The sequence below is a fragment of the Lasiosphaeria miniovina genome, assembly GCF_030549165.1.
Source record: "Lasiosphaeria miniovina strain SMH2392-1A chromosome Unknown B0T26scaffold_4, whole genome shotgun sequence".
NCBI classification, from domain to species: Eukaryota; Fungi; Ascomycota; class Sordariomycetes; order Sordariales; family Lasiosphaeriaceae; genus Lasiosphaeria; species Lasiosphaeria miniovina.
This window is the reverse complement of record NW_026848223.1, coordinates 1,938,403-1,959,531: the sequence shown is the minus strand read 5'-3', so window position 1 is coordinate 1,959,531 and position 21,129 is coordinate 1,938,403. Positions and strand designations below refer to the sequence as shown.

Here is a 21,129-nt window from a genome sequence, read left to right as displayed (position 1 = left end):
AGTCAGAGCGTCTGGGAGGCCTGGAGGACCAGGCCCTCACATGCTTCATCTACTGCTGGGCGGGCTGCCCGCAAGGTATTCGGGGCCGACGCCCGGAAAGAATTGCCGATCCCGAGTTTCATCGACGAGTATAATCATTATATGAACGGCATTGACGTTGGGGATCAGATGAGGGCGTATTACGCCTCGGGGCGGTCGATTCGGCGGAGCGGATGGCAGGCCCTCGCGTGGGATTACCTACTAAGCGTCGTTACGGTGAATACCTTCATTTTACAAGACCAAGGGGAGCCCAACTGGGATCGTGCCGCCAGTCATCTAGAATGGCGGCAGCTGCTTTCTGAACAGCTAATTGGGACCTTTGGGCTACAAGTCAAGACGCGGAAGCAGGCTCGGGCTGGCACACTGTTGGACAACCGGAATGAAACTATTCCCGTTGAGCAGCATGAATTCGTACATCGCGGCAAGCTCTCACGCTGCGTCATTTGCTCGAAAGGGGCCCGTCACAAGAGCCAGGCTCTTGGGGAAGCATCGAGAAATGCGCAGCGCAAAATGACGAGGAAGGGCTGCCGCCAGTGTGATGTAGCATTATGTACAGCGGGGTTCTACAGGTACTTATTTCACAGCTAAATTTACTAGTAAACTCATGTACCTTTCCAAAAGGTGGTCTGATTGGCCGAAAACCCCTGTCGATTTGTCACTGTTGCACGTTCGCGGTTGAAGGGATACGATGACCGTAACCACGGTCTTAAATAGTTCTTGCTTGGTTCTTCAAGCAAGCAATACACATTCACTGCGCTCATACACTTTGAGTGGCATTCCAATTTGACTGTATTACCCGTACGATAGGAGCTTGCCCTTTGTTCTATCTTCATAACTACCAACCCCAGCATTCTGTGGAGCCTATGCTCCCTTACAGACAGACGACCCAAACAGTCGAGTGGTTTGTAATATCTTTCTCTCTCCTAGAAACACCTAAACGCTTTTCCTTAATTACCCCTTTCGAGGATACGGATATCCTCAACCTGTCCGCGACTAAACTCCTTAATATCCGCAAACACGTCCTCGATGGGCGTCACCATGATATATCCGGCATCGCATTGGTGGGGTCGCTCTCCAGTAAAAACCAGCCCCATGACCCTTCCGAGCTTGTCGAACACGACAGCCCCAGAGTCTCCGCGATTGCCAAACCTAATCTTGGGATCTAGCTGTACGGGTGCGAAGACGAACTCGGTGGACCTGCGATCCTCCAGGCTCCGGCCGGCCACATACTTGTCCTCAGTGATGGTGCAAGTCGTCTGGACCCACGACAGCTCACCCGCTGTGTATCTCGTCGAAGCTCCCATCTTGAATCCAGACACCTTGTCGTGGACGACAGTCACGTCTTTAACACAGTTATGAAGAGAGATGCCCTGAGATTCCAAAACACCGTCCCGTTTCCGAGGCATCTGAGATTGGAAATACCCCTTCGATTGCCAATCCTGGACGGTTGGAAGGGCGTTGCCACCAACTCGGCTGTCGTCAAGCGGCTGGATTAGGGCCCAGTCCAGTCGACCATTAAATGTCTTGGTGCGTCGCAGATACCCCGAAGCGAAGAATGGCCTGCCGAAATACTGATGGCCATTGTTGAAGAAGTCGAGCACCTCTTTCAGCTCTGCTTCCGCTGCTTCCTGTGCTTCAGTGGGCAAATCGTCCTCAATATCCGCGTGCTTGTCGGTGACATTGATGTTGTGTTTAACGCGCGGGGGGTGCTCCACCATCTCGATCGTTGGCATATCCCTCGGGGAAAATCTATCGATATCCGCCTTCCAGCAGGCTGAGTCTCGGGTAGGCTCGCTCATGCATGAACGGTCCACTTTTTCGGAGAGGCCTGGAACTTGGGTCTTGGCGACACCAACCGTGTAGCCCTCGAGGCAGGGCCCGAGGACGTGATAGCAAGTGAGACCCATGGTCGCCCAGTCCTTGCCCTTGACCTTGATCTGGACCCAACAGCCAAGAGTGCCAACCATGAGGTTGGTGAGCTTGTTGTCGCTGCGGGTGATGTAGCAGCCGGCACCAATGTCGGATCCGGCCTTGACTTTCTTACTGTATGATCCCAGGAGCGCATAATTAAAATCACTCATCTGGTTTCCTTCTCAGCCGCCGTGATCTCCAATGGCAGCAGAGGAAAGTCGGCATGGTGCCCTACCAGGTTGTATTCCATATGAACCTTGAGGTCCATCTCGAAGGTTTCCACGTATCCCTGCATCGCATCCAAGACCGGGGGCCAACCCAACGCCGGTGAGTCGTAGTCGACGCTCACGTAGACTGTCTTTGGATTCTCGCTGCCCTCGATATTAAAGCCAAGTCTAAAGAGAGAAATGGCTGTCATGTGGCCGGCTGTCGAACTAAAGCTCTCTAGGATACCGAGGATCCCATCCTGGATACGCGGCCAAGTCTCTATCAGTTGCCAGGACCCCTGCTCGTCAGGATTGATGATGGCGAGGTACTTGGGCAAAACCAAGGCTTTCGACATCATTTTTACGTAGATGTCCATGGAGCCCATGGAAGGCGTACCCGCGACGCGTTGATCTAGGTAGGCAAACAATCAGGTCAGCTTGATCGTTGGGAAGAGAGATAAACACGTACCGATATACCGCTTCAGCTTGACCACAACCGGCTCCCAGGTATTTCTCAACTCTGCGGTCCACTCGGCATTTACGACGATGAGGACAGTTGGCTTAATGTCATCTGGATCGTCGCGAAACATGCGCGCCACAAGGTCCACCTGGACAGCGCGCTTATCGACCCCCATGTTGATTTCTGCTATCAATTCCCACGCCTTCTGCTGGAACTCGGCCCCGAACTGCCGCTTGACTCGTTCGAGTCACTGTTGCCGGGGTCGAGGGCAGCTGGTGAGCCATCTTGACGCTATGATGCTGGTGTGGTGTGGTGTGCTGGCCGGCTTAAAAGGAAAAAAAAATATTAAGAGAGAGAAAGCAGAAGGGGAAGGCTTCTTAAATAGAAAAAGCACCTGGGCGAGTGGAGCCTCAAAATTTGCAGTCGTGCACGGATCACCTGCCTTCTGTACCCTACGTCGTCTGAAGTTCGTGATACCTCTGAATTGAGGGTGGCAGGAGCGGGGGAGGAGGGTGACCATTTCTTTTTGCCCCACAGGGCCAAGATCAAAGACTTCAACTACGAATTGTGCTCTATACTGGTTCTCGTTATTCCTCTGCTATATAGCGTCACCGTCGGTCTCCACTATTCCTATTGTTCTCGGCTCCCTGCCTTCTTGTATTACCTTCCATCATAGTGCCCTACAAGGTAGGACCTTCCGAGACCTTCCGAGATCTTCCATAGCCTTCCATAGTAGCTAGGGCACCCTGCTTCCTTTCCCGTTCCCTCAGAACTGCTTGTAGCAACCGTGGTGAATGGGGCAGAGACACTTTTGAATCTAAAGCTTTACCACTTCATCCAAACTTTACCTACCTGCCTAGCTAGGTCCGCCTGCCAACAGGCCAATCTCTGTGCGAGAAACTTTCGGCACCTTCACGGTAAAGTAAAAGAGACAGCCTCTCTACGTCACCTCCGGCTCGCAAGCTCGCCTACGGTGGCTCCGTTCGGCTGAATAAATCTCAGAAGCTTATCGTGGCCAGCTTATCAGGCGGCCACGCGCGATTAATCGGCGTAGCTTTGGCTGGGGCGGGGTCGGCCGGATGGGGTATAGCGGTTAGTGTGACGGCGGTCAACAGCAGCTAGGAAGAAAGTCGCTAGTTTTGCTATACCATTGTCTAAGGATTCTAAGATAAGGAAAAGAAAGGAAGAAATTCTACAAAGGTGTGATCCCGGGCGCGGGGAAGTGGTGGTTGTGCCAATCATGCACGGACCAATAGAGTTCGCGCCCCACCCGGGCCCTAGTCCCGATTGGGGATAGTGCCGGGTAGCGTCATGGCGGGGTTCGGTGCAGCTGGGCGCCGACCGTGACAGTTAGCCCTCGATAAGAGATAAGATGCCGCATTTTAATTCGGTGCACTTCTGGAGCCCATTTTCGACTCTTATATACCCTCATTTTCGGCCGCTTTGAGTCCCAGAAAAAAGATTCCTAACCGCTAGACTAGTAGTTGGGTGGCTGACCACCAGCGAATCTCTGGTGCTGTATGTTTCTTTGACTTTTTGTTTATGTGAGTAGAACTTAGTACTAAGTTGACCATGCCTATTTTGGCCAGGCCCACTTTTGGCCCATGCGCAAGCCTCCATGCACTTACAGCACATGTGATGAATCCTTTTTCTTCAACACACCGCAACTTCCTCAAAACAACACCAAATTCCTTCAATTCTACTACAATCGATAGCTCTTTCACCGTTATTTCAAAGATGCCTCAATATAACGAGTTGGAAATGCTGCAGGGCATGCAATAAGTCCGCGAAGGCATTCCGGTGCGGCGCGCGGCCCTAGAATGTGGCGTTCCAAGGACCTCTCTTCGCAACCGTATAGCTGGCCACAAATCCCGCCATATTGCATTCGAACACATGCAGGTTCTTCCTCATGCGACGTAAGCCTGGCTCGCCGAATGGATCATCCTCCAAGGCGCTCTCGGCCTGCCTCCGACGCATGCAACGGTCCGGGAATTTGCCCGCCGGCTGGCCGTGGACGGAGGGAGGCCGTGGACGGAGGGAAGCCGGAATGGGTAGGACCGAAGTGGTTGCGCGGCTTCATGGCCCGGAACCCGTCAATCCGGACCCAGCGGGCCCAAAGCATGGATACGGCCCGCCTCAACGGCGCCACGGTCCCGGTAATCACGGCTTGGTTCAACTACCTGGCCCTCCCGGCAGTCAAGCTGATCAAGCCGGAGAACCGTTGGAATAAAGACGAGACTGGCCTTCTTGAAGGCCAGGGTGATAACGGCATGGTTCTCGGATCTGAGGAAAGAGCCAACAACAAGAAGCTAAAGAAAAAGAAGTCAGGATCACGGAATTGGACCACGTTCGTGGAATGCATCTCTGTAACGGGCAGGTCAATACCTCCTTTGGTAATCATGAAGGGAAAAACCTTACAACAACAACACTAACCAACCAAAATTGATCCCTTTAAAGGCTGGAAGTTCCACACGTAAGAAAAAGGCTGGATTGACGACGAGGGTGCGTTAAAATGGCTTCAGGAAGTCTTCCTTCCTCATACCCGCACGGCCAATAACGAACGCCGGCTCCTCATTGTTGACGGCCACGGCAGTTATACAACTGATGATTATACGTGGACCTGCTTCCAAAACAACATTCAGCTTCTTTACTTACCGGCACACTCATCACACGTGCTTCAGCCGCTTGATTTGACGGTTTTCTCGGTCCTGAAGCGGGCATACCGGAAGAGGTTTAACTCCTTACCCCGGTGCTCCGATTCAACGGTCTCCGGTCGGCGCACTATGTTGATCTGTTACCGGGCTGCCCGGGAAGAAGCATTCAAGGAAGAAAACTGCAAGGCAGGGTGGTATGCTACCGGCTTGTAGCCGGTAAATAAGCTCAAGCCACTCACGAGCCCTCGAGTGCTAGAAAATAGCAACAAAGCCGGTAAAAGTACGGCTATAGCTACTCTCGAGGAAGAGAGGGATACGGCTCATCAGCAACAACAGTTGCTTAACGATTACGGCGCTTGGAAGACTCCTAATAAGGTTACGGACCTTACGATTGCTTCGGCCAAAATAAACATCAGCTCCCCGGCCCGCAGGGCACGTCATCAACTATTCAGGAAGGTCAGGAAGGCATTCACCCTCAGGGACTTTGAGCTGGCTAAGCTCAGGCACGAAAATGAGGCTCTGAAAGCTGAGCTTGAGAACAAAAAGGGAACCAAGAGGAAGAAGGTGGAATTGAGCCCAAATTAGAAGTTTGCCTCGATAAAAGACATTCGGCGCGCGCAGAGGGCAGTAGGGCGCGAAATTGACAGCTCTGACGAATCAGAGGGCTCGGAAGAAGAAGAAGAAGTCGAAAGTTGTATAGTAATTAGTTGATTTGGCGATATTTTACATGCTTCAATGTAGGGTGTCATTCATGAGTCGGCGGCTCAGCACGGACCAAAAGTGGGCTGGGCCAAAATAGGGATGGTCAACTTACTTACTCTACTTAATATTCCCTTTTCCATGTTTTTATTGTTAGAGATGTGGCGCTGGTCGGTGGCTCTTCATATCATGCGCGCCGCAACCCGCACCTCTCCCCAGGGGAGACGGGACATTCAGCTCCACACTTTGGTGCCAGGCTGCTTTACCATCATAAACCCAATTGTAAGTGAAGGCAGGTACGCCTGATCAAGGTGGTCACAATAAAGGTACTGAAGAGAGTGAACAATGACTGATATTGTGGCCTATACGGCAAGCCTGGCTATAATGCACGCACGTGCCAGGAAGCTGGAGAATTGCCTAATTCATCTATTTCTGGTTCAGTTATTGTTATTTCCTAGTGTTGTGGTGGTTTAATTGAGGATAGTTGTGGTAGGTTGGTTAGAAATTCGCCGCTCGCTTATAAAATACGTTATTTGTATTTGCATATATTTGTATTTGCTTTGTTTGCATTACCGTATTTGCATTGGTGCCAGCGCTGCGGCCTTTCGCAGCGGTTACTATAGTGACTAGCACGAATGACCTTGTCATTCCAACATAGACCCCGTCCACCCCAGCAGAAGACCCCGTCTAGTCGTACAGGTCTGCATCGAAGAGCGGCGGGAACGCCCCCGTGCGCTTCAGGAGCCTCTCCACCGCCGGATCCCGCACAATGACATCGCACGGGTCACAAGTGTACTTCACCGTGACCCCAGCCTTCCTCATGCCTGCATCGCTGGACAAGGCATTATATGCGGCATTGGACTGGCAACGATAACTGCCAAAGCGCCACTCCATGATATTGATCGACTTTCCTTGGACCAGGTATGTAACCTCGTCCATGACGAAGACGAACTTTGGCTTGAGGAATGCCATGATCGTGCGCTCGTTCACGACATCCTTTGGACCGGTGATGATGATGGCTCGCGTGTGCTCAACTGGGAGGTGGCCTTTCTCGGCGGCTCGTGTGCGGTTGCGGGATATCATCGCCCGGTATCGATCCATGACCAGGCCCTCACTCCCGTACTTGGGGTACCGGCCCAAGAACCGAGTAGCGTCCGCGACACTGAAAAAGACCAGCTTGGCCGCGCAGGTGAGATGCCCCTTTTCCAGATCCGGCTTGCTGATCGACACCGCATATATGCGGCCCACATCCCGAATCTTCCCCAGCAGCATGTTGACCGTGGCGTACGGCGGCAAGTTCGTCAACCAGAACGAGCAGTTTAGCTCGTCGGGAATATCCGCCGACATATTCCCCTCGTTGTCCGGGTCGCCGTGGTAGTTGGGCGAGCAACCAACTTCGATGCGGTGCCGGATCTGCTGCTCCGACAACGTAGGCTTCGGCGCCCCGGCCTCTTCCAGCTGCTTCTCGCGCACCATGTTCATCGGATAGAATCGGCGAATCGGCAGCTCTAGCGCAGAAGGGGACGGCTTCTTGGATCCGCTCGGCTTGAATCCTACCAGCTCGAACGGCTGGCTCTGCTGCTGGACACTCTGTCCAGCCATATTCGACGAGGAGGGTCTGCCCTCACCGACAGACCTAGATGAATTCGGCCCGCTTGCACCGGGTCGGCGCGCAGCAGCAGTCGTAACCATGCTGTTGTAGTGGTTTTGCTGGAACGCCTCCAGCTTGGCTGCCTCAGCCTTGTGCTGCTGGGCCTGAGCGTCTCGATAACGCTCGACCACTTGCTGCGCACCGCGCGTGCTGGCGGCAGGGCTGGTGGGCGGGGCAGGGGCGGTCGGCTGGGCGGGGGCGGTCGGCTGGGCGGGGCGAGGGCGGTGGGCAGGACGACTACCTGCGATGGACGGGGGCGGTATGGCAGACGGCACCGAACGCGAGATGACGCCCGAGTGTGCGTCGACGGCATAACGAGCATTGCCATATGGGGCTGGCATGTGCCGAGCCAGGTGCTCAAAGCCGGGAGGAGGAAGAAACTGGCTGTGCCGAACGAACGGCTCGTCGTTACCACTGCCCTGTGGTTGCATGTGGTACGCCTCGCTCTGTGCACTACCCTGCACGCGGTATTCCTCTGTCTGCGCAAATATGACCTTGTTCGGCTGGCGTGGGACTGAGACGGAGTATGTCACGACCGTTCGTCCGAACGGTGGCGGGGCGAAATATCCCAAGCCCGAAGGCTGGGCAAGAGCAGGGCGACTGGCAGCAACAGGGCCGGGCTGGATTGTGACGGTGCGCTGGGGCACGACAAAGCTGGACTAAACACGCCATGGCATCTAGTACTGGTTTACTAAGCTAGAAGAATGTTTGACATGAACTTACCGCGCTGGGATTCAAGGCGCTGGGGGCCTGGCTAGGCTTGCCGGCGGAGCTCTGGGTCGGTGCCTGGTTCGCACCCTGGTCGGTACCATACTGGCCAAAGTAGAAATAGCCCGAAGGCATGCCAGACAGACCCTTTCCGTTCTGCATTTCAAGGGAGGTAGTGTGTCGAGAAATGTATGTTATGTGCTATATCAATCAATTAGTAAAACTGGTTGCAGAAATGAAACATATCTAGCAGTGAAGCATATCCTGGCAAGGATACAGTAGTGCTTGATATCTAGCAGTGATGTAATCCAGGCAGTAGTGCAGCAGTGCTGGATATCTAGCACTGAAGTAATCCAGGCAGGAATACAGCAGTGGTGGATATCTAGCACTGAGGCATGTCCGAACAAGAATTGATATGTACTTACCAGGCGGGAGGCAAGAGGCAAAGGCTAATACTCAGCAATGCGCTTCGCAGTTGTGTGTCGAGAGATGTATGTGAAAGTGTGATGTGTTTTATCTATCAATTAAATAGTATAACTGCTCACAGTGGTGAGGCATATCTAGCAGGGAAGCTATCCAGGCAGGAAATGATACCTAAACTTACCAGGCGGTGGGCAAAAGGAAACTCGGATACTACTCAGCCACGTGCTTCGTGGTTGCGTGTGATATTGGCAAGCTATGGCTACCACGGGCGGGGTTGAAGATTTATGCGCTCTTGGAAGGGAAAGTGAATCGAGGAGAGCGGGTGGCAAGAAAAAGGAGGGCAGGTAAGAAAATAGTGAGGTGAAGGGTGGTCGAAATAGGGACCTGCCCTGCCGGACCGCTCCGTATTGGACGTGCCAGACCAAACTGCCGTCTGGGAGCGACATGGTTGGATGACCAACCAATCCCCACGGAGAGGAACAGCCTTCAGCGCTGCGTACGAAGACAGGGCTGTGAGGCTCTCGCTCGCTCTGTAAGGTACCTAGAAATTTGTTAAAAGATTAGAGCGCTACCTGTAGGCTGCCAGGTACTAGCATCCCACCCCGTAGAAAGCAATTAGCACAGCTACCGTTGTTTTCCGTTATTTTGATTTCTTTCCCTTGTGATTGCGGGATGATGGACACGAAACGTGAGCCAAGGATGACATGCGCTCGCAACGCTTTCCTCAGTCGGCCCCGCCGATGCCCGGGAAACAGCGACAAAGGAAACAACATCGTAAACGGAGGAACAGTCCACCTGCCCCGAGATTGCTGCTAGAATGGAATTCAAGTCTCACGACAAAGAACATGTAGAGAAACAAATAGCTAAAGTAGGCAGGTACCTGCGTCCTACATAGGCTACAGAACAGAGCCATTCTACCAAAGTCGATCGCACCCCCTCAGCCGGGGGACCCGCATCACAGTATCGTTTCCGCAATGTCACTGGCTACGAGATCCCAAAAATGCGTTGAAGGGGACACGAACAATATTTAACTTGTCGATCCCGCCACGGCCACCTCTAACACGACCAGAACAAGTTAGCAAAGCCTCAGCGATGCCACTAGAATGCTCGAGATGAAGTTAGGCGGCAAAATTTGGCTATAGCCACGAGATACGCATAACGAACAAACGAACAAACCAACCTTAGCTATACAGCTGAAGTATGTCTAATCACGTCCTCCGCAAACCTTAGCTAAGTTAACTAACCTCGGTGCACCTCAACGGAGCTACGAAGAAGGCTATCACGGCCTGGTTCGAATACGTGGCCCTTCCAGTTGTTCGGGGCATCAAGCCGGAGAACCGATCAAGCCGGAGAACCGTTGGAATAAAGACGAGACAGGCATTCTTGAAGGCCAGGGTTCGAACGGCTGGGTCCTAGGCAGTTCAGAAAGCAACGTGTTGATCAAAAAACAACCCGGATCTCGCAGCTGGACTGCCTTCGTAGAATTCATCTCTACGGCTAGCCAGCCCCTACCTCCTGCGGTCATTATAAAAGGAAAGACCCTTCAATAACAACACTACCTGGGAAAGCTCAAATACTTCGTCGGTTGGCACCAGTGGCCCCAAAAATGCAAATAAACCGATGAAACCCAAATACAACCAAATATATCCAAATCAAACAGGGGCGAAATACCGCTCAAATAAAGCAATAAAAAAGCTTCATATTTGGTTTGCTTTGTGTATATTTACCAAAAGTGGGGCATTGTTTGGGGCTAATTTTTCCCGGATTGAGGGCATCCCGGCAAGTTCCGTCGCCATGAAAATCTAGATTTTCAAGGCTAAAAGGCTACATTTTCCTGAGAGGCCCTCGCATGCGGCGCTTCCCGGTAGGTTCGGCGCCATGGAAAAGTGTGTTTTTACAGCGAAAACTCTGCATTTGCATGGTGGTCTTCCATTCCTGTAAAAATCGGCCTAGGCTCTGCGATGCTCACTTTCTTGCACAGTTGCAACGATTCTGGCTGATCAATACGATATCAAGCATTCCCGACACTCCCTCTGCTCGCCAAGCTCGAATGCCGCCCCGGCCTTTCCTATTTTCGGCATCGCCGCCGCCCCCGGGAATGAGGCTGTACCGACGCTCGCGAGCCAGCTTGTTACCCTCAAGGCGGTAGATCTCGACACCCTGTCTACACCCCTCGCCGCTCCCGGGCAGGCTCCATAATGCCCCCGGGCACAGGAAGAGGTGGATTAATTTGTATCTTCCGGGGGAACAGGGCGTCAGTGTTATAGCCCCAGTCACTGCGTTCTTCGACTCGCATTACCCCCACATCGAAGTCCCTGCCGCAGCACAAGCCGGTAACCCCGACCGCTCCAGGGAATACCTCACGGGTCATGGCTACTACGTTGAGCCCGCTACCGACCGCTCACAGCTTCATGAATACCTTCAGGAAGTCGTCAAACCCGTTTATGATATACTGGCTTGGTGGGTTGACAGGAAAGACGACTTTCCACGCCTTGCGCGCATGGCCTTTGACATCCTCTCGATCCCGGCGATGCAGCCGACTGCGAGAGGCTATTCGGTGTGGCCAAATTAGTAATTTGGCTTCAAAGACAAGCACTTCATAGCGGTACCATCAACAAGCTGCTCTGCCTGTTGAATTGGCTGCAGAATTCGGTCTTTTGAAGCATGGTCTTGGGCATCACTGGCTTCCGGCGTCCCGGCGCGCAGATTTTTGGTCTTCCAATGTTTACCCGTGCCGGATTAATATTCTTCAGTGCCGGGTCAAATCAATTCAATTACACAAATCAACTCAATTGGCATTTTTTTTGGCTTCAAATATGGCCTTGTATAGATCAAATACCATACCCCACCCCCCAACGGATCACCCTAGCAGCGGATCACCTTTTTACACCAAAACACCAAATATTTGAACAACCACAACGTAGTCAATTGTGAAGCTATTCATAAGTAGAGAATTGAACTAGTTAGATAATTGCATGTAGCTTAATTTGAATGTGGATTTGTCACCCTAAAGGCCCTCCTTTTTTCGCTGCATTGCTGCGAATGAACTCGAAATTGACTCCAAATTAGCTTCCTTACATTTTTCCCCCCTACCTTTGAGTGTAAATAACTTCTTGTACAATCACGATGTCTCAATATACTGAAGATACTATGGTCAATGCGTTCCTAGACGTCACTGACAACAAGCTTTCTATTCGTCAATTGGCTTACAAGCATGGAGTTCCCTATACAACGCTCAATAGGCGGCTCAACGGCGTCCTACCAGAGAAGAGGTTTTACAGGAACAACGGAGGCTCACAGAGCCTCAAGAAAAGCGACTAATTGAGTGGATCGTCAACCAGGAAAGACTGGGCTTTGCACCAAGCTACTCAACAGTAGCTAGTATAGCTACAAAGCTCTGTCAACTTGCAGGGGAACCAGACCCTGTAGGAAAGAACTAGATTTTCAGCTTCAAAGCCCGACATCTCGACATCCAAGCCAAAGTAGGCAAGAGAATGGAAGCCGCTCGTTTTAACGGGTTCACTCCCAAAGCCGTCAACTGGTATTTTGATATCAGGGAGAAAGAATACAACTGGATCAGGCCGGAGTTCACCTTCAACGTCGATAAGGCCGGCATTATGGCAGGCTTTGGTAAGAATATAACATCTATTATATACCATCTATTACTCATACTATACAAGGCTTGATTCATTAGTCCTAGGAACCTCAGAGACGAAGAAAGCATACCTAAAAAGCGACTAAGGCCGTGGCTGGTCCACCATAATCGAATGCATTAGTGCCGGGGGTCTTGCCCTTGATCCAGGCATTATTTTTGAAGGAAAAGACCTTCAAACATCCTGGTTTAAACAGGAGATGCAGAAGATCTGCAATTGGCGCTTTGTTACTACAGAAAAGGGGTGGACTGACAACAAAATAGTGTTACGATCCTGGTTCAGGCTCGCAGGAGGCTGCACGGAGCCTCCCGTTATTGGCTGGCGCAAGGAAGCGGGGTAGTTCCCCGCTTCACGGGAGTGCAGCCAATAGCGTGGCGGTCAGCGCGATCAGTATGATCAGGGCGATCAGTGGGAACTGATCGCACTGATCACCCAGGACCAACGCTCTGATTGGTCCGCCTTAGATAGATATATACGACGACCGTAGCCACGGTCTTAGATAGTTCTTGCTTGGTTCTTCAAGCAAGCAATACACATTCACTGCACTCATACACTTTGAGTGGCATTCCGATTTGACTGTATTACCCGTGCGATAGGAGCTTGCCCTTTGTTCTATCTTCATAATTACCAACCCCAGCATTCTGTGGAGCCCGTGCTCCCTTACAGACAGACGACCCTAACAGTCGAGTGGTTTGTAATAAAAAGCCCTTGAGAAGTAAATTGCTGTCAGAAAACAGGAATAAAGGCACAACGAATATAGCTTCATGTGCCCTAGAGGAAGTAGGTCATTAGCCTACCTGTAGCAATAGGTATCTGATGAAAACAGCGTCTGGAAGACTCCCCAAATGGTTACAGACCTTACGGTCTCCCTGGCGAAATTGAATATATATTCGGCGGCTCGCCGTACACACCGTACGCTGTTCAGGAAGGTCGAGAAGGCATCTAGCGTGAAGGATTTCGAATTGGCTAAGCTGCGACGCGAAAATGAAGCTCTTAAGGCCGAAATTGAGAATAAGAAGGGTGGTAAGAAGAAGGTGGAATTGAGCCCAAATTCCAAGTTTTTAACGATTGAATACATCCTCAAGGCGTAGAGGGCAGTGGGGCGCAATATTGACAGTTTTGACGAACCAGAGAGCTCGGAATATGAGGATGAAGTCGAAAGTTGTATTGTAATTAGTTGATTTGACCCTTTTCTACAACTTCAAATGTAATGCGTTGCGTTGTGTGAGTGCGCGCGGCGCCCGGGCCAAATGTTTGGCGCGGCCAAATCGGGGTTAGTAAATTTATACAATCACATCACAAGTCATGACGGGCTTCTCTTTCTTGTGAGAAAAAAAGCACCAGAATATCGGTGCTGTGCTATTAGACACGGGGCAAGGGAGGCCTAGCCTAGACCAGCAAATCGTCCCTGGACTTCCAGCCTAGAGCCCCAACATGGATTTTGATCTCCATTTGATTGGGGCGCCATTTTTGTTTCTGCTCTAGATGGTGGCAACTTTTGTTCTAACAGCGGGATCCACTCTTGGGCCCAGCCTGAAAAGCTTATACTTGAAGCCTTGGGAAGTTCCTAGCTTCCGATCCTTGAACCTGCTGCTCTTTACCTTGACCAGTAAATGATTAACTTTGTCCAGTCCTCATCTGTAAGCCCCGTCACTGAGCGTTTGTCCGCAGGCACTAGCTCTCACCGAAGCTGCATCGCTTTCTGAAAGAGCCCCGTGTCGGCTGTTTCGTCTCCGGTGTCTCTCGGTAAGCTTCCTTTTTTCCAGAAAGCGAGCGCCGCCTACGCTTCTCTGCCTTGCACTACCGTGAATGCGTGACTAGCGCTATCTAGCATCTCTGAGAATCTATTCGCGTCAGTACCTTAACTAGCTCTGCCAGGGGATACGCATAAAATAGTTACTTGCATTGCTCTTGTGTTATCCCCGCGTCGTATCAAGTCTTCTGCGAGACTGTAGAAAAAAGTCTCCTGAAAAGTGGTGTGTGTCGCTGACGGTGGCCTTGGTGTTCCTGACGGCGCGTTCGTGGTATACCAGGGCTTCTTCGTACCGTTTCTGTGCATTACGGATGTGGCCCATCGCGCACCAGATGCGTCCCGACCTGCCCAAAGTCAACTCGGCGTACTTTCTAAGGTGTAGTAGGCGTATCTGAGGCCACCAGTGGTTTCGCACATACTCTATCGTGGTCTCGTCTTCGACACCAAGGACACTCTCTCTCGTTCCACACTCCTGGAATGATAACAAAACTACCCGAGTATGAGTTCATTTCTAGCACGTCTCTTTTGGTCTGGCTACGCACTCAACGCCATGCTCTGAGGCTTCCCCGACATAGTGAACCAGCCTGACTTTGCCCGGCCTTTTAAACTCCATGCTGTTCTGATTGCCTCAAAGAGTCTCCGAGTGCTCACTGAGCGGGGCAGGTAGGTAGCAACAGCGAATCCTTCGTCTCCTTTCTCTCGAGAGCCTGGTGGACCTCGGTATTGGCTGTCTTCTTCATAGAAAGGGTGATAGCAAAGTATGTGCTGTCCGTCTCGGGAGCTTGTAGTCTGGAGGGGTTAGAACGTGGGAGGCAATCCAGTCAGGCTCGGGACAGCGGGGAGTGGTGGTGCCGCGCTGGAAATCAGCGTGCCATGTAGGTCTAGGTGTAACAAGAATGAGAAATTTTGAATGCCCAAGTGACAAGGGTGAACAATGGAGGTCGTCAACAAGCCACCCTCTGGGTAGGTTATTAAGGTCAAATTTAGAAGCCCCAACGCTGATTTTGCGCCGCGGTTTAGTGAATCGGCCTATTAAATTTAGCCCCCTCTCACGTATAACGTTGATATTAGAGATTTAGTAGGCCTAACTAACCTTGAGGCTGAACTAAAAAAAAAGAGTGCTGCACCGTCTTGCTCATCAACTTGTGCCTTGCGAACAAGTGGCTTTCACGTAAAACCTGTTTCTCCGCTTCTAGGCAACCACGCAACGGTGCGCGTCGCGCTTTTCATAACATGAAAGCAAAAGGGAGCACAGCGATCTGACACCGAGGCCCAAGACGACATCGAACTGAACCTGTGCAGTTGACGATCGCACATCCTAGGAAAAAGTTATACGGGAGTTGCGTACTTCGGTTTGATCTGCACTGAAACAGGCCTGATTCTTGGACAGGGCCTGTTCAGTATCGTAGCTCTGTTACTCGATTTACTGCGCGTTCTAACTCTTGACGGAAGGTAAGAGGGAAAAGAGTAGGTGCAATATGCTACACTTGGGTAGGTGGTAGCTTACCTCGCCAAATACGGATTGAGTTGCTGTAGCAGTGTAATATTCCCTGAGCATATAGTCTCGCTCAGGTCTCGGCCCGAAACCAACCCCATTCTAGGTTGTCTTTGTTAATATTTTCGGCGCGTGGTTTCGGGGCGGAGTTCTTTCTAATTTGCTTGCAGCTTTTGTCTTATTTTAGTATCCGACTACTTATTTTAGTATCCGACTACTGAATGGGAGCACCGATCGCCACTCGCAAACAGGTACCTGTTGGTTACAAATTTCGACAAAATTCATTCGCATCCTACCTTCGTTCGCCCAACCAGACCATGCACAATGGGACCCAAAAAGTCATGCGCCACCCACTTACACACACAGTTTGAATTGAAAATACCACAACTCTATCAAATGAAGCCCAAAATACAAGCAAAATATACTAAAATGATTTTAATTTAATACTCAATTGGCCCGTTCATTCACTTTTTGAGTTAATACATCCTTTTGGGCATTATATTAACCAATTTCATCATCCACTCGGGGGTTATCTAGTCCCAGGTTTCCCGTATGGCCTACGCCATCTACACCACGTTTTTAATCCTGTGCCGTTATGGTGATAGGAAGCTCCAGCCTCCTACAATTGCACGCCGTGACCGTATTTTTCCTCCATCTTATTGTAGAAAGCAAGAAAGTAGGAAATGAAGACCTGATCGGATATTCCTACTTATTGAGACCGAGACGAGTCCCCTGAGGGAGGACAATAATGGGCCCTTTATTCCGGCCCCATAAACCATCCTCACACACCCACTTTCGTACGGCCACTCTTGACGGCAGGCTATAGGCAGTCAGGTTTCTAAATGAACGGGATTTCATCGCCATTAGCTAGGTTTTGGGTAACCCTCTGTATGGTGCGGTTGACGGTGGATTTCCCGAACCCCATTTGGGCCGAGATGGTCTTACTCATAGCTCCGAAGACGTGGAGAGCCCAAATTTAGGCCCTTTTGCTTCTCAAAGCTCGCAATTGAAGCTCTTCAAAATGCCGACCATGCTGTGGTTTTAAAGTTGTAAAAGGATAAAAGTCGGCGAAGAAATTCATCGTGGAAGGGAAGGGGTATGAGGGCCAACTAAGGCGTTGGTGGCTTATTTTAGCGTGTAAGTGGCGCAAGACTTCTTGGCTCCCGTTATACAACTGAAGGCGCACGCACAGACGTTGAAATTTGGTGCCCTATCGTGCAGCACTTGTGTGCTGGCATCTCGCAGCACACTGCAGGCAATAAGGTCCCCTCAGCTTCTTGCCCGCACTTGGCTCGGGAGGTCCTTCTCCCCTTCAAAATGCGTGCCCTGATTGCTCGCCTTGCCCCGTCCCCTAGTAAAGGGTGCATGCTACTTTTCCCTTCTCCAACCTTCAAGCTCACTTCGATCCGACTACTACTACTATTTTAGTATCGCCCGCCTCATCTCGCCAAGATGCTAGAAATAATGTCATCGGCAGCAGCAAGATCTTTTGGCTGTGGTCCAAAAATGATGGGTTTGACCCCACGCATCCGCCAACGACGGACTCTCCCTGCATTCTCCCAAGAATCTCTCTGGCCACGACTAAAGAAAATGCGACGATCGATCCGGCTAAAACGGCGCTAGTTGTTGACTTGCAAAACTACTTCATATCCCCTCTCCTCGGTCGCCCGCGCGACAGTTTGGGACTGAAGGTGGTCGACAGGCTTTTAGACACCGTCATACCCGCCTGCCGAAAGGCTGAGATACCGGTCGTCTGGCTTGGCTGAGGTCTTAGCGAGAAAGATGTGGAAGAGATGCCGCCTAGCATCGCAAGGGGCTATCAATTCGGGCTGGATTCGAACTTCGAAGACGGTGGGTCAAGAGACCTCGGCGCGCTGGGCGACAACATGGGTAAGTTGAAGCTTGAAGATGGCACCGAGATCGAGGCCGGCCGAGTGATGACGCGCCATCAGTGGAATACGGCGTTCTATCCAGCGCTGATGGAATCGGCTGAGCCGCAGGACATGCGGTTCCACAAGAACCGCCTGTCCGGGTTCTGAGGTGGGACAGACATCGAGGGGGTCTTGCGGGATCGCGGCATCAGGACGCTGCCGTTTGTTGGCGGCAATACCGACCAATGTTTCCAGTCTACGATGCAAGATGCATATGCCAAGGGCTGGGACGTACTTACGCTTAGCGATGGATGCAGCACTAAAAGTCTCGAATTTGCGACAAAGTGTATCGAGTACAATTGTGAGAATTGATGGGGCTCTGTTTTCAGCAGCTGGCCGACGGCGTGAATCAGATGCAGACGGCATCATCGAGTTAGTGGGCACTTGCTTGCACCATTCATGACAGTTGGACTTTATTTGTTGCTGTTAGGGTTTTTCTGTTTTAAAACCTGTGACGCATACAACAGAATATTGGATGAATTAACGACAAAACTAAAGACCTGGCAATTTATATGTCGCCCTCCACGCACACCATCCAACCCTCCCACTCCACACGCCCCAGCCACCTCAATGGCCCTCAGACTCAATGACATAGGCCCCGAACTGGCGCGTGGGCACCTTGCGCTCAAACAACAGATCCAGCTCCTCAAACGTGCGGCCCTTGGTCTCGGGAACCCTGAAATATGCCCACACAAAACAAATCGCAGCCAGGCCGCCAAAGAAGAAGCCCAGCTTGCCCTGCATGTTGGCCTGGTCGGGGTTGATCATGTAGGGGATGGCGACGGTCATGACGCAGCCGAGGGCGCCCTGGGCGGCGGTGGCGACGGCGATGCTCTTGGAGCGCACGCGTGTCGCGCTGGCCTCGGAGATGATGGTGAAGCACACGGGCCCGATGGACAGGTCGTAGAAAAAGTTCCACACCAGCATCAGCGACGACTGCGCCCAGATGACGTTGTCTGGCCGCCCGGGGATGCAGTCGAGGATCCCGATGACGAGCTGCATCACCACCAGCACGAACAGCCCTGTGTTGTAGATGGTCCGCCGTCCGTACCGCACGATCAGCGGCCACGAGATGACGGTGCCGAGGAAGCCGACGGCTGTGGATAACCAGTCAGTCTGTTTCCATCCGAGACAAAATTCTTTGGGACTTACCAAGGAACCCAATGCCCATGTCAAACGCCTCTTCGGTGGGCAGGCCGGCGAGGTTGAAGAAGTAGGTGCCGTAGTTGATCAGGTAGATGCCACTCAGGACCTGGGTGCAGTACACACCAACCGAGATCTCGGTGCGGCGGAGGTTGACGCCCTTGAAGCAGTCCCAGTACGTGCTGCCCATCTCAAGCTCCTGCTCGAGGCGGTCCGTCTCGATGATGACGGCCAGGGTCTGGCGGATGTCGACTTTGGTCGAGGCCAGGCGTCGCAGGACGGCCTCGGCGTCGGCGATACGGCCCTTGCGGACAAGCCACCAGGGGCTCTCGGGGACCCACAGCAGGCCGGGCAGGATGATGAGGCACCAGAACCACTGCAGGGCGAAGGGGATGGAGTAGGCCCAGTGGTCGCCGAGCTTGGCGGTGCCGGCGCAGATGCTGTTGCCTAGCAGCTGGCCGATGACGAAGCACAGGTTGACGTAGCTGGTCAGCACGCCGCGGATGGCCATGGGGCACACCTCAGACGAGTAGGCGGGCGCGATGACGGCGTAGCACCCCAACACCAGCCCGCCCAGCAGCTCGCCAGCCAGCAGCACCTCGAGCGACCGCGCAAAGAACTGGATGAAGACCAGCCCCGTCGTCATGGCCACGCACGCCCCAAACGTCCACTTGCGCCCGAACCGCTCCATCGGGTACCCCGCGATCAGCGCCCCAACCACCTGCCCCACCGGGTTGCCCATGGACAGGCCCGTCTGCCACGGCGCGCTGATGATGTACTAGAAGCAGAGGAGAACGGGTCAGTATCTGGTCTGATCATGGCGGGCGACAGGGGCACGGAAGCTTACGTTTCCATCATACAAATAGCCAAAGTCCTGCTGGAACTGCGGCATGGCGTAGAGGTTGCCGAGCAGTTGCGGGTCAAAGGCTAGCATGATGACGCCGAGCGACACAAACACGGACCAGCCGATGGCGGCCGGGTAGAGCTTACAGGCCTGGAAGAAGGTGAGGTTGTGCTCGAACCGCACGGCCTCGTCCATGGCGACCTCGATGGCGCCCGCGCCAGGCTTGGAGTCGCCGCCCGCGTCCGACATCTTGCGGTCCATGGTGTTGTTGGTGTTGTTGGTGTTGTTGCTGGCGGCAAAAGTTCCGTGGGAGGACGACGACGGGCCTGCTGCTGCTGCTGCTGCTGCCGGGCTCGAGTCGAAGTCGGCGTCTCGCTACAGAAGGGGGAGCTGCTCGGACCAGGTCGAGAACGTGTCCGACGAGAAGGAGGACGTGGATCCGACGCGGCGTGGGGAGCCATTGCGTATTTATTTTATTTTATCTTCCCGGCAGAGCAGCCCGGCTGCTTGCCTGTGTGACCACCTATCGAGAACCGAGCGAATTGAAATTGAGCGGAGCACTAGTTGAGTAGGTAGGTAAGGTAGGTAGTGCGGTGGTACTACCGAGATAGCTACCTACCCCGTCCACTCTCTCTCCCCACACCGCACTGTCGACCAGCAGCCTGCCTGCCTCCCTGCCTGCCCCGGGCAGTCTAGCGTTATCAAACCCGTCCCAGTAATCCGATTGCAACCGTGGTAGGGCTTGGCGCCGACGCGGGTAAGGTAGATTGCCTACTTGGATTGAGGTGGTGTCCCTCCAATTCAGGCTATCAAGGCGCCAGGTCGTGCTACTGGCCAGGTCGGTGGTGTAGTAACAGACGGCGGGTAGGACAGCGTGTGGGGTTCTCGGCACATTCGATTCGCTCGAGAGAGAAGAAGAAGCGCAAGATGGGGAGAGTGACCAGGGTGCAAAGTCGCAGACCAAGAAACGCAGACAGCAGAGGTGCAACATCGAGAGCAGAAACAAGCTGGAAGGTAGGCGAGAGTGCGTATTCTGCGCATGCACTACATCATGTTGCACGGCCTGAGGATTGAACTGAGCATGCCGTGTAACTTGAACCTTCCCAAAGAGGCGGTTGGGGATTGGGGGTTGGGGGATGCTGCGACACCACTATCGGACAGCCAAGCGTGACGGCGGCGTAGGTGGCTGCAGATTGACAGCTTTGACAGCAGCATGTCTCTGGCTCCTGCCGAGCGAGGATGGTGTCTGTGCTGCGTGCCAGCGAGCCAGCAGCAACGGTGGAGGGGCTCGGCAATTTACTGAGAGATGTTGGAAACGGAAGGTAACTCTATGCAGCTAAAGAAACCTAGAGCATGGACGCAAAACCGGCACCCCGGCGCCGTGCACCAGCTTGAATAGGTGCCAGAGACAGCTCAGAAGGTTAATCGGACGATCCAGGGAGGGATCCATTCCACGCTTTCCACGGCATGGCGGGGTGCATTGGATTCGAGGCATGGCTGCGCTTGGCAACGTTGCATTTCTCCAACTTGGATGGCCAAGGCCCCAACGTCCAAGCCAA

General features: G+C 52.7%; 4 protein-coding genes across 4 annotated transcripts; 1 reads left to right on the top strand and 3 right to left on the bottom strand.

Moving 5' to 3' along the window:
• Positions 1–903: 903 nt before the first annotated feature.
• On the bottom strand, positions 904–2,386 carry B0T26DRAFT_829066 (uncharacterized protein). Its single transcript, XM_060447449.1, has 2 exons — positions 2,300–2,386; positions 904–2,069 (listed from the first exon to the last, which is right to left on the bottom strand). The coding sequence occupies exons 1-2, from the start codon at positions 2,366–2,368 to the stop codon at positions 987–989; spliced, it is 1,152 nt and encodes a 383-aa protein (XP_060296088.1). The 5' UTR covers positions 2,369–2,386; the 3' UTR covers positions 904–986.
• A 4,270-nt stretch (positions 2,387–6,656) lies between these two features.
• Positions 6,657–7,445, bottom strand: B0T26DRAFT_647367 (uncharacterized protein; the record flags this gene model as incomplete). Its single annotated transcript, XM_060437890.1, has 1 exon — positions 6,657–7,445. One exon carries the CDS (start codon positions 7,443–7,445, stop codon positions 6,657–6,659), a length of 789 nt encoding a protein of 262 aa, XP_060296087.1.
• Positions 7,446–16,969: 9,524 nt separating this feature from the next.
• Positions 16,970–17,903, top strand: B0T26DRAFT_812205 (uncharacterized protein; the record flags this gene model as incomplete). Its single annotated transcript, XM_060447302.1, has 4 exons — positions 16,970–17,006; positions 17,081–17,400; positions 17,431–17,684; positions 17,736–17,903. 4 exons carry the CDS (start codon positions 16,970–16,972, stop codon positions 17,893–17,895), a joined length of 771 nt encoding a protein of 256 aa, XP_060296086.1. The 3' UTR covers positions 17,896–17,903.
• A 247-nt stretch (positions 17,904–18,150) lies between these two features.
• B0T26DRAFT_646743 (putative maltose permease) lies at positions 18,151–19,819 on the bottom strand (the record flags this gene model as incomplete). Its single annotated transcript, XM_060437839.1, has 3 exons — positions 18,151–18,680; positions 18,736–19,504; positions 19,574–19,819. The coding sequence occupies 3 exons, from the start codon at positions 19,817–19,819 to the stop codon at positions 18,151–18,153; spliced, it is 1,545 nt and encodes a 514-aa protein (XP_060296085.1).
• Positions 19,820–21,129: the final 1,310 nt, after the last annotated feature.

Excerpts from the sequence above, each read along its gene's own strand:
- B0T26DRAFT_829066 (XM_060447449.1), bottom strand. The coding sequence starts at position 2,368 with ATGACAGCCATTTCTCTCTTTAGACTTGGCTTTAATATCGAGGGCAGC. Across the intron at positions 2,070-2,299 it reads AGAATCCAAAGACAGTCTAC|GCCGGATCCGACATTGGTGC; the intron begins GTGAGCGTCGAC and ends AAGAAAGTCAAG.